General features: G+C 31.9%; 1 protein-coding gene and 1 long non-coding RNA gene across 3 annotated transcripts in view; one reads left to right on the forward strand and one right to left on the reverse strand.

Moving 5' to 3' along the window:
- Positions 1 to 316: 316 nt before the first annotated feature.
- Positions 317 to 995, reverse strand: LOC143901667 (uncharacterized). The gene is made up of 3 exons (XR_013258151.1): positions 857 to 995; positions 558 to 773; positions 317 to 402 (listed from the first exon to the last, which is right to left on the reverse strand). It is a non-coding gene; the product is annotated as an uncharacterized LOC143901667 (long non-coding RNA).
- Positions 996 to 1067: 72 nt separating this feature from the next.
- LOC143901664 (uncharacterized) overlaps positions 1068 to 12407 on the forward strand; it is a 202359-nt gene continuing 191019 nt past the window's right edge. Inside the window, exons 1-5 of one of the 2 annotated variants that reach the window (XM_077414093.1) lie at positions 1068 to 1210; positions 1385 to 1487; positions 1756 to 2602; positions 2685 to 2843; positions 2996 to 3855. In XM_077414093.1, the coding sequence (XP_077270219.1) occupies positions 1162 to 1210; positions 1385 to 1487; positions 1756 to 1912 (309 nt within the window). In that variant the 5' untranslated portion in view covers positions 1068 to 1161 and the 3' untranslated portion in view covers positions 1913 to 2602; positions 2685 to 2843; positions 2996 to 3855. Of the gene's footprint in view, positions 1211 to 1384; positions 1488 to 1755; positions 2603 to 2684; positions 2844 to 2995; positions 3856 to 12407 lie in introns of those variants that run through there. The other variant, XM_077414092.1, reaches the window with a different exon arrangement.

Here is a 12407-nt window from a genome sequence, read left to right on the forward strand (position 1 = left end):
AATTATTTAAAAAAAAATTATATAAAATATAAACGTTTATTATTTTAAATCACATTTAACGCTTTTATTATTTTCAAAGATTACATTTTAAATATAACATTAAATTAAAATTGAAATACAATATTAAATAATATAATAACAAAAACAAATAATAAATTTCAATTCTGAAAAATGTAAACAGGGCCTGTAGTAACGGGTCCTGAACGCCCCCTATTAAATCTTCTCAATCCTCCTATCCATCTTCCTCTATATCCTCTTCCTCGCCATTCTCCTTCTCTCCAGTTTCCTCTTCTCCATCCGCCTCTTCTCCATTCACCTTCTCTCCATCCTCCTCTTCCTTTCCATTCTGTACCTCTCCAACTCCCTCTGCCTCTCAATAAGCGTGCTCTTGATGAGTAATATCTATTCCAAAAATATAAAGAGTAAAATAATGAAAAGAGGGAAGAAGAAGATTGGAAATTCAAGGAAAAATGAAAAAAAGGAAACGGTTATGGACAGGGATTATAATTGAATTTATAACCTTTTGTAGTTATACGTTATAAATTAATGTTACATACCTCCTATTCCTTTCCTTTAGATTTTTTCCTCCTCTTCTTTTTCTTTGATTATTATTTTCCTTATCGTCTTCTTCTTCTTCTAAAATTAATTCTTTTTCAATTTCTCTCTTTCCATTCTCTTCTTCTTCTCTTCTCTGCTTTGGTTCGGTTTCTCTTTTCCGTTCTCGTTCCATTTCTCTTTCTTTTTCTTGCTCTTTCCGATTTTTTTCAAGTCTCCTAAGTATTAGAGAATTGACATAATGTTCTAAGATTGTTTCTTTAATAGTGACAATCTAAAAATAAAGGAAAAGAGTACAAACCTTTCTTTATTTATTTCCTTGTTTATTTCTTTTTCCCTCGTCTTTTTTGGTTCTTCTTTCTTCTTCTTCTTATTTATTTTCTGCAATTCCATTATATTCTCCTCTTTATCGTTTTGAATCGACATATTTGTTCTACGAATTTGATCTGTGAAACAAGCATCTATTGATTGTCAATTTAAAAAAAAGACTAAATAAGTTGCTTGTTTCACAGATTATATTTGCTTTTCAAATACGGGTACTTATAAAAAAACGTAATATATATATTTTGATATACATATATATATATTTCTCACGATACCTAACAAATGGATGACATGGCTGATCTCATGAATGTAAGGGAGGAATATAGAAAAAGTAAGTGAAAATTAATTACTTAGAATTTTGTAACCTTCTTGCGTGAGCGCGTGTTGGTTTCCTTATATTTTCTACGCGCGAGTTGAGTCCCGGTTTATCGATGAGTTATTCCTTTAATGTCTAAAAATTTTTATGTATGTATAATTTAATAAAGTAATTTTATTTTTAAAATAGTAATGGAAGACGGAATGGACGAATTACTTTTAAATGCGTTACTAGTTTACGAGAGAGAGCAAGCCGAGAATGCCCGAAACGCTGATCAAAATGTTGAAAAAAGGTAGAAAAAGCAAACAGGGTAAAAATCATTTTCCCAGATAGCATGTATGTTGCATAAGATATCTTAAAGATATGTTAAAGATATCTTAAGATATCTTCTTTATCTTAAAAATATCTTTATGACGTCTTATGCAACATGCATGCTATCTGGGTTATTTAAGTAGATTTATATCCCTGAAGAAAAACTTTAATTTTTAGAAAATAATCTGATTTAGATATAACATTGTTTTATTAGAGATTGAAATAACAACAAATATATTTCTGTGTAGAGAGAATGTCGAAGAAATTGAAGAAAAAGAGGCAATAAAGCGAAAGCATAAGAAAACTAAAGAGATGGATCAAGAAAATGAAGAAGAAGAGGCAAGAGAGCGAAAGCATAAGAAAACTAAAGAGATGGATCAAGAAAATCAAGAAGAAGACAATTAAATATTATAAATCTAGTGATTTTCTCGAATCTTACCGTTCTTCAACATTCTCTCTACACAGAAATATATTTGTTGTTATTTTAATCTCTAATAAAACAATGTTATATCAGGCAGCGTTTCGGGCATTCTCGGCTTGCTCTCTCTCGTAAACTAGTACCGCATTTACCAGTAATTCGTCTATACCGTCTTCCATTACTATTTTAGAAAAAAATTTACTTTATTAAATTATACATACATATAAATTTTTAGACATTAAAGAAATAACTCATCGATAACTCGGTATTCAAGTCGCGCGTAGAAAATATAAGGAAATTCTAAGTAATTAATTTTCACTTACTTTTTCTATATTCCTCCCCTACGTTCATGCGATCAGCCATGTCGTCCATTTGTTAGGTATCGTGAGAAATATATATATATGTATATCAAAATATATATATTACGTTTTTTTATAAGTACCCGTATTCGAAAAGCAAATATAATCTGTGAAACAAGCAACTTATTTAGTCTTTTTTTTAAATTGACAATCAATAGATGCTTGTTTCACAGATCAAATTCGTATAACAAATATGTCGATTCAAAACGATAAAAAGGAGAATATAATGGAATTGCAGAAAATAAATAAGAAGAAGAAAAAAGAAGAACCAAAAAAGACGAGGGAAAAAGAAATAAACAAGGAAATAAATAAGGAAAGGTTTGTACTCTTTTCCTTTATTTTAGATTGTCACTATTAAAGAAACAATCTTAGAACATTATGTCAATTCTCAAATACTTAGGAGACTGGAAAAAAATCAGAAAGAGCAAGAAAAAGAAAGAGAAATGGAACGAGAACGGAAAAGAGAAACCGACCCAAAGCAGAGAAGAGAAGAAGAAGAGAATGGAGAGAAAGAAATTGAAAAAGAATTAATTTTAGAAGAAGAAGAAGACGATACGAGGTATGTAAGATTAATTTATAACGTATAATTACAAAAGGTTATAAATTAAAATATAATCTCCGTCCATAACCGTTTCCTTTTTTTAATTTTTCATTGAATTTTACGTCTTCTTCCCTCTTTTCATTATTTTACTATTTATATTTTTGGAATAGATATTACTCATCAAGAGCGCATTTATTGAGAGGCAGAGGGAGTTGGAGAGGTACAGCGCACTTATTGAGAGGCAGAGGGAGTTGGAGAGGTACAGAATGGAAAGGAAGAGGAGGATGGAGAGAAGGTGAATGGAGAAGAGGCGGATGGAGAAGAGGAAACTGGAGAGAAGGAGAATGGCGAGGAAGAGGATATAGAGGAAGAGGATATAGAGGAAGATGGATGGGAGGATTGAGAAGATTCAATAGGGGGCGTTCAAGGCCCGTTACTGCAGGCCCTGTTTACATTTTTAATAATTGAAATTTATTATTTGTTTTTGTTATTATATTTAATATTGTATTTCAATTTTAATTTAGTGTTCAATTTTAATTTAGTGTTAATTTAAAATGTAATCTTTGAAAATAATAAATGCGTTAAATGTCATTTAAAATAATAAACGTTTATGTTTTATATATTTTCCTTTTTTTATATACTTTTTATTAAAGAACGATGTTAGAAAAAGAGGAAACGCAAAGAAACACACACGCACGTGCACACACACTCACACGACACGCACACACACACGCCCACGCAGACGCTCACACAAACGCACACGCAAACGCAAACGAACACGCACGCACGCCCGCGCGAACACACACACAAACACATACACACACACACACACACACGAATGAATTCAACGTTCTACAATTTTGGTTAGATTCATCCATGTACTTTTGTCCTGAAAAAAGATCATATCAATATCAATCGAATATAAATGTATCGAATTGCGGGATCCGTTATAACGCGAAACTAATTAACCAACTCGCTTATGTTTAACGCAGCTTGCTTCGCGTATTATCTTCTATTCGAGGTTATTTAATTTGCACCGAAAAAGAAGATTCCCATTAGGCGTAAAGTATTTTAGAGAGAGAAAGAGATAAATAAAGAATTGGGAGGAGAGTGAGAGAGTGAGTGAAAAAGAAGGTATAAATATTAAATAATTATTAATAATTAATTCTTATGATTATTTACATCATTCTCGGTTGTGTTTCTAAAAAAGAGTGGAAGAGATAAAATTAATTGTTTGGATAAAGAGCAAGAAGTAGAGAAAGAGAAAGATAAAAAAAATAAGGTATTTTTACATATAAAAATAAATAATATTTAATAAATTTTGTTAGATAAATATATTATAGTATGTTAATCCTTCAGTTTAGCTATCCCAGCTAAGAAATCGATGAAATTAGGATATATCGACGTGTTTTTGAACGCAACGAAAGTTAGTAACCTCCAAGGCCTATTCTTCAAAGGTATTCAAAATAAAGATTTTGAATAAATATTTTGTAAATTATAATTAATTATTTCGCGTAGATAGTTCGTTTTTAAATCTGATTACCCCTATTACCGCTCGAGGCTCAAGCGGCTGAGCCGCCGATCGAACACGTTACGCGTGATCTCAGGAGCGTGTGCTATAAGCATGATCGAACTCACACGAATAATATTCAGGACGTTATGAGGCTCGGTATCTCGATTTTTTATATCGCAAAAGGTATTGAAATTTATACCACGTATAAAAAATCGAGTACGTCGAGAGAACGTCCTTAAATAATTAGTTATGGCTATATTCGGATATTTACTCTCAGCAATTTTCAGTACTGAAAATTTGTAGTATACAACTGCTTTGCAGTTGCTGTAAAATTCGTGAATTTGATTAGTGATTAGTGTATACTTTTAGAGCTCCGATAAAAATTAAAAGCATACATCAATCAAATTCCTAAATTTTACAACAATTGCAAAACAGTTTCCTCTGCTGAACGCAGCCAGTGACTAACAAAGCTACAAGCGGATTATCTCGCGAGCGCAATAAAACAGTTTTTACTTTTTCGATCGACATATTGAGATTTGATATTTAATATGAATATATAATAATAATATAAAATAATATTGCAAAATAATAACTATTTTTGATTGAAATATATTTTTAAAATGTCTTTTTGTCTTTATTAAAAGACATCATTAGAAAGATAACAAAAAATCTTAGACGTCAATGATATGATTCAAGATTTGTAGCGTTGCGTTTTTATAAAATTTAAAAAAAAGGTAAAAAAAAAGGCGCCAAGTATACGCGCAGTACGTTAGCTCAAAGAAAGTGGTTATCTAAAAAAAACCGGTGAGGTATCTTTGTACCTAAAAATTGTCTCAAAAAAACCGATGAGGTATCTTTGTACCTAAAAAAAACTGATGCGGTATGTTTTTATGTAAATTCAAAAATCCAACCTAAGTGATAGCTTTATTTCTTCTTCACAAAATTATATTACCTAACTTAACTCAAGTTGCATGTATCATGTATTCCAAAAAAAGATGTGAAATCTTTAAATTAAATTGCGCCAATTGCAAAGAGAATATGTATATCGCTTTGAAAGATAATTGTTGTGCAACTACTTTAAAAAAATAAAATTCAATTAGTATCTTTGTGTTTCTATTCAAGGGTCTTCCTATTCCAATTCAAATGGTAATAGCTTCTTCATTCTCTAACAAATTTTTAATATTACGAAGAATCTTTTTTCAAAGAATTAATTAAATACTTTTATTTTGTATTGTTACTTCTTTAATTCTTTGAAAAATGATTCTTCGTAATATTAAAAATTTGTTTTTAAATTGTTAAATTGTTAAAAATTGAAATTAAGGTATTATTTCAAGTATATTTATTAGAGTAAGTAATATTTCGCAAGATATTGTATATTTTGTGCGTAAAATTGAATTTAAAAGAATATAATACAATATTATATAAACTATCTCTCAAAATTGCAGTAGATAGACTTAATACAGGATGCAGAAGACATTTAAAATGTATGAAATACGACATAATAAAATGAGAAGATATAAAATACAATAGATAGCGTAATGAAAGATGCAGAAATTGAAAAGGGTTTAGTTGCATCGATAATAAACACCAAATTATGTAAGAAACAACAATCGAAGATGGACATAATCTCCAGCAGCATCCTTGGCGTGCCCGGCGTATTTCCATATAATACAGAGAAATTAAACAAAAAAATGTCAAAAATGCGGAATAATTCGCATGTAGCTAAATTTTTGCATGGACCTTTATTTCGTCGTTAAAAACAATATGTGAAAAATCCCCATCGATGTAACCCCTGCTAAAAATTTTACAGAGGGTCAAAGGTGAGAAAAAACATTTTTCTGCAAATATTTCTTTATTCATTAGTCCTACGGCAAAAACAGTTATTACAAAATTTGAAGCTTATAAAATTTGTAGCTTATAAAATTCTCTACAAAAAATGTTGTTTAAGTTTTTTTGTACAAGCGATACTTTTCACATAATAAATTTTGCAAGATATGCGCTGCGCAGTAAATTTACGGAGCGCGCTGACAGACGTCAAATAAATTAAAGCGTCGCACGCGCGCACAAAAAATGTCATATCTTTTGAACGAATCATCGTAAAAAAATAATCAAAGAATCGTTAAAAAGCAGAAATTTTTAGCTTTTTAATGCAATTTTGTTCGTTATTCTATGATAATTTTTGAAAATTCTACGATGGTTTAAACAAATTGTTACATGCATTTTTTGCTTTTTTTCATAAAATCAGCCACAAGTAGGTTCCAACTTGTTAAAAGAAAAACGCCAGCAGGATATTACAGTATATACTTTATACTTTGACCCTACCAGAAGAAAAAAATTACAAAAATTTTTTACTTTAAATTCAAGCTATTGACATTTTCAGTAATTTTTAAAATTTTTGATGAAACGTTAAAATTAAAATCGTCATAATTTGGCGAAAAATTGCGCTAGAAAATAAAAAAAAAAAAAAAACAATTGAAAGCTTGAAATGTTTACTTTTAGGTCCTATATTGCAATAATCCGCAATTTTTTTGAATTTTTATTTATTTATGTAAATATGCGAGTTTTGTCGCGAAAAATCTTGTTTAAGCAAAGAACTATATATTTACTTATGGTAGTTTTGTATAAAAACTTACGTTTCTCAGAGATAATGCACTGTTTTCCACACCACCTTAGAGGTACACTGCTAAGCGCGTTTTTTTTTAACGTGGTGTCCCCATTAGGTCTAATTCACTGTTTTTTTGAGAGGAATATAGCAAATCAATTTCTATGACTTTTGCCGAGAAATCTGGAGATCCGTCTTCGTAGCTGACATAACATTTTTTGATTATATTAGGTGCTGCGTTAAGGCAAGTCTGGCCATGTCCACATACTGTTGAACATTTTAAATCCATTTTTCTGCAACCACAGTTGAATCCGCAATTTTTCGAGCAGTTGAAAAAAATGGAGTGTAACAGTGTCCAAAGCAGGTGATAGCAAAGATGGAATCGACTTCAAAAAATATCATTTCTGCTTATCTATCCCCAGTGTTTAGGATTGAGATCGTTCCCAAGCCATGTTTTCGCACTTGATAGTACACCCGATACAAATGCTGTTGAGCAGCACTAGATGTTAGTGGAAGAGTAAATATTTTCACTGCCTTAATAAGCCGCTTCAAATTGAAGTAAGCAACGTTAGTATTCGGTGATGTTTAGTTTTTAACGTGACATTTTTCGAAAACTACAAAAATGGAAGAATTGTGCTTTGTTTGCAGCAAATCGCTGTTGGAAGGTACAACTGTTGTTGTTGAGCGTGGTTCGAAAACTTTACGAGACGCGAGTGTTGAAAGAAATGATGAGAAAATTGAACATTTGCGTAATGTCAATTCGATAAAAATTCATGTGCAGTGCCGTAAGAACTATACTCGAAGGAGTAGCATTTTGGCCTTCAAAAGAGAGCGAGATGAAGGTGCTAGCACGTCTACGAGTAGTCCACCACGGAGTAGAATGCGTTTAAGTGAACCAAGTTTCAATTTTAAAGAACTATGTATGTTTTGTGGTGAGGAAGCGTGTGAGGTAAAAGAGAAGAAAAAAACTCAAGAAAGTCGTCAAAAAATTCACCATGTTTCGACGTTTTTTTTTAAGAACTCCATAATTGCCGTAGCTGATAAGCGTGGTGACAATGTCGCAAAAGCCGTTAAAAAGCGGATTATCCTCGAGCTTAGTACTAGAGAGCAGAACAGGCCAAATATCATTAAGAGTGTTATCTCCGTCTTATCAAACCTATTACAGGAGGCAAGATTGGTCGTCCAGAAGATAATAACGTTACACGTTACACTCGCAATGGAAGACATTTTTTCCTACATTGAAAATAATGACGACAGTCAATTTACACTAACAGAACTGAAAGGTGTATGTAAAGATTTCATCCCGGATGAAAAAACTATAAAGAAAAAGCTGCTACAGAGATATGGAAAGAAAATAGTCATAAAAAAAACAACGAAAAGTAAAAATTCTACCTTAATATGTTTTACTGACGTGCAGCATGACGTTTTGCACAAAGAATGGTATGAAAATAGGAAAACAAATGGACAAGATGAACGTCTTAGAATTGTAGAAGCAGCCGCAAGTATTATTCGCGAGGATATTCGTTCGGTACCCATGAATAACGATTATTATTCTCCCACTAATTAAATGTTTAATGACATCAACAATGACATTCCGAATACTTTGACTCATTTTCTGGAAGAAGTCATATTGAAAAATAAAAGAGGGAAATCGGATCGATTACATTTAAAATGCAGCGTTTTAAACCATGCTATTGTGGCAGCAGTCCGTCCGAGATCATTTATATCTCGATTACAACTAGGTCTGTCGATATTCCTTCACAGGAGATTTGGATCTAAACGTATTTTGGATATTTTATCAAGTTTTGGTGTATGTGCATCATATAAAGAAACAGTTATGTATGAGGTTGCAACAGTGCACCATCCCCAGCCTCATATTTTATCACCCCATATCCATATCTCATTTAACAATCCATCCGTACCTGCTGCTTTTTTTTCTTTCATTTCTTTAATTACCTCTTCCACTTCCTCGTTTCTTATTCTTTCCTGCTCCTCTTTGCTACCCATTCTTTCCTCTCCCTTCCTGTCTTTTTCACGCAGTTTTACAGTTACTCCTTCTAATAGCTCCATGAAGTGTTTATTCCATTGCTCCTCCGTTATTTCTTCGCAAACCTCTTTTCTACCCTTCCTTTCTCTGTTTATAAATCTCTATACTTTCTTCTCGCTAGTTGCTTCCTCGCCTGTTTTATAACTCTCTCTTTTTTTATCTTTTTCTTTTCTTTTATTTTCTCCTCATATTCTTTTTTCTTTAGAATGTACCTCTTTTTATCTATTTCTCCCTTTCTCCATTTAACTAGTTTCTCTCGTGCTTCTCTCCTTAGTCTTACACATTTAATATCTTACCGTCTGCTGTTTTTCTTCGATTTCTGGTTTTCTCTTATTTCTTTCCAAACTGCAGCCTGTTTTACTGCGTTCTTTATTCCCTACAATATTTTTTCTATGTTCGCACCCTCTATTCTTGCCTCTTTCATTCTCTTCTTGTAATTTTCCGTTCCTTCTTTTGACCAATTCATTATTCTTTTTACTCTTTTCTCCCCTTCTTTTCCTGGTTTCCAATTATATAATCTATTACCGATTCACCTCTCCCTCCTATAAAAGTGAACTCTCCGTCTTTGTTTCCATTTGTTCCGTTCATTATTCCTAATCCTTCTATACACAGAGAGGTTAGATTGACATGTAGACTGTGCGTGTGTCTTGCGCTTGCGTTTTGCGAACTGCGGCCTATGTAGACCGGTCTTAACGGCGCGCCTTATTTCTCACAGCCTCCGCCGTTAGCGTTTTCAATTTTTTAAATTTTGGCAACGTTATTTATATATTTACAGTTTAATGCTAAGCTAGCGACAAATTTAATTGCCTGAGATAGCGTTTTTTTTGGCAGAACTGGTGCGCACTCAGTGCACATTAAAGCCGTCGTACACAAATCAACGTAAAGTGTATGTTTAATATAAACGGGTTAAGTCACGAAAGCCTCTATACTTTATTGTACTATTTGGTAAAATATGTATTGTGTGGGTATTTTATCAATCAAAATATTTGCTTTTCACTTTAAATATTAAAGATTAAATCAGTGTACAACGGCTTTAATGTGCACTGAGTGCGCACTAGTTCTGCCAATGAAAAACACTTTACTTATGGATGCTCCGTACATATTTTATTTTAAATCTTCTTGCATAGATCTCTCAAAGCTATCAAGTGTTTTTTTTGTTTGTTTAAAACATGTTTTTTTGTTTAAAACATGTTTTTTTATACCTTAGTTTAAAACACAAATAAAACATAAAACATTGTTTTAAACAAAAAAAAACAATGTTTTTTGTTTAAAATAAAAAAAAACGTTTTTTTGCCAACTCTGTTGTTTTGTTTTTAATTTTCTTAATTAAATTTATTTATTATAAGTTTTTGTTTTTAAATTTTTTTTTAATTTTTTATATAAGTTTTTGTTTTTAACTTTTTTTATAATTTTTTGTTGCTGCTCTGGAGATTTTATTTAAATCTGTTTTTTACTAATTAATTTTTAAGTTTTTATTTATTTTATATTATTATAATTTTTGTTTACTTATTTTTTTGCTGCTGTTGCGAGATTTTAAATATTTATTTATTTTATACTTTTAAAAGCAATACATATATTTCTATGCTATGCAGAAACATATTTTACAATATACATATAAATAGTTGAAAATATAGGTACTAGGCATAATCTAAATCTTATACACAATAGTATGAGATTAATTATGACTTAAGTAATTTTCTCTATCTTTTCAACATTTTTAATGATTTTTATTTATATATATGATAAATTTACAATTATATAACCATGTATATATAGGGTATTAGGTAATAATAAGCGGACCATTTCTCGTGGACAGGAAGAGCGAATTAAACTGAATCAAATTAAACGTCTTTTGTCGTACTGTAAGTTTCTCAATAATTAATGAGAAATTAATTAATAAAGATAAAAGAATTAATCAGTGTGCATCCACACGATTTGCCGAGAAGGAGCAGCCCAACGTTTACGTTACTATGTGCATAGCGAAATATTATGAGAGAGGAGTGCTTTATAAACAATAATGACAATGAGTGTCACTTATGTATAGTTAATAACTTTTGTTATAAACATTAGCGTTCCTCCCAATGTCTCGTCGCGGCCTAATAGCAACGTAAACATTTGACTGCTCCTTCTCGTCGAATCGCACAAACGCATCTTGATTCGCGTATCTTTATTAATTATTTTATTATTAATTATTGAAATACTTACAAAACAGTAAGACTTTTCGATTCAGTTTTACCCGCTCTAGCTGCCCATCACGAGCAGTGATCCGCTTAATTATTACTTGACACCCTGTATGTATACACACATATAAGATACATGATACCACATGGTATTTTCGAGGAAATGATTCAATAAACAAACTTGTATTAGGCAGTGTATTACTGTTTATCACACTATTTATTATATTTTTATTTAATTTTGTAAAGATTAAACTTGTATAAACAAACTTAACCTCTAACCACGGTCGTACATACAGGTCTTGCGACTCTGGCAAATTTCAGTGGTGGGGGTGACTCAGATATTGAAGCAATTTTTAGTTGTTCGCATCGCGTCTAGACGTGTCGCTGCTATCGAGTGCTCCCGAGTGACATAACCTGTGAATTTCTCGTGTTTAACAGCGTCTCTCTGCTCTTCTCGTTAGCGTCGTACCGTTCGCGTAATTATATCTCGGAATCTCGGAATATACGTATAATTATAAGTGTTTAGTATTTTTGATGAATGTGTGAAAAATAGGGAGATTGTGCGTCATATGCAAGTCGAGTTATAAGAACACGACCAATAATTCGCTGTTCAAAGTGCCGACTGACTCCAAAATGTTAAAACTGTGGCAAGCTGCAATACCCGGTGAAATAGAGTTGAAGACATTTCGTTTGCAAAACGCATTTTGAGACTAAGTACGTGATCACAAAGTATGTGAAACGGGATGTTAACGGAAAAATCATTGCTGAAGTAAGTGATTTTCAGGAGATTCTTTTGCAACATGTCAAATTTGATTTTTATGTATTGTTCATTTTTATTTTGTATAAATAATATTTATCTAGCAAGTTTTAAAACTTTACCAATCGTGCTGTACTTGTGTTCAAGCTGTCCGATCAGATTCCTCTTCTCAATCTTCATTGACGAAACTTGTAGATATGAAATCTCGTGGCGGATTAAAGGGTTAGTCTACTCGAGAATGGTCAAAAAATCGATTTTTTTATTGGCTTAAAAAATCCTTTGAACCCTCTAGAATAAGGGACAAAAGGTCTTATACCTGCCAGAACTCGTTTTCATTGAAATTTCGAGCTCCTACCCAAGCGCTCCGGAGTGCTCCGAAACGCCTATCTGCTGCAAATCGTTACCTGTTCGGCGGGTACAACATAACGATTTACCATTCAATTTTGAATTTCTCTAATAAACTAACGACACCAACAGATGTCG

This window comes from Temnothorax americanus, unplaced genomic scaffold, assembly GCF_048541705.1.
Source record: "Temnothorax americanus isolate GAGA-0224 unplaced genomic scaffold, ASM4854170v1 Scaffold35, whole genome shotgun sequence".
Lineage (NCBI taxonomy): Eukaryota > Metazoa > Arthropoda > Insecta > Hymenoptera > Formicidae > Temnothorax > Temnothorax americanus.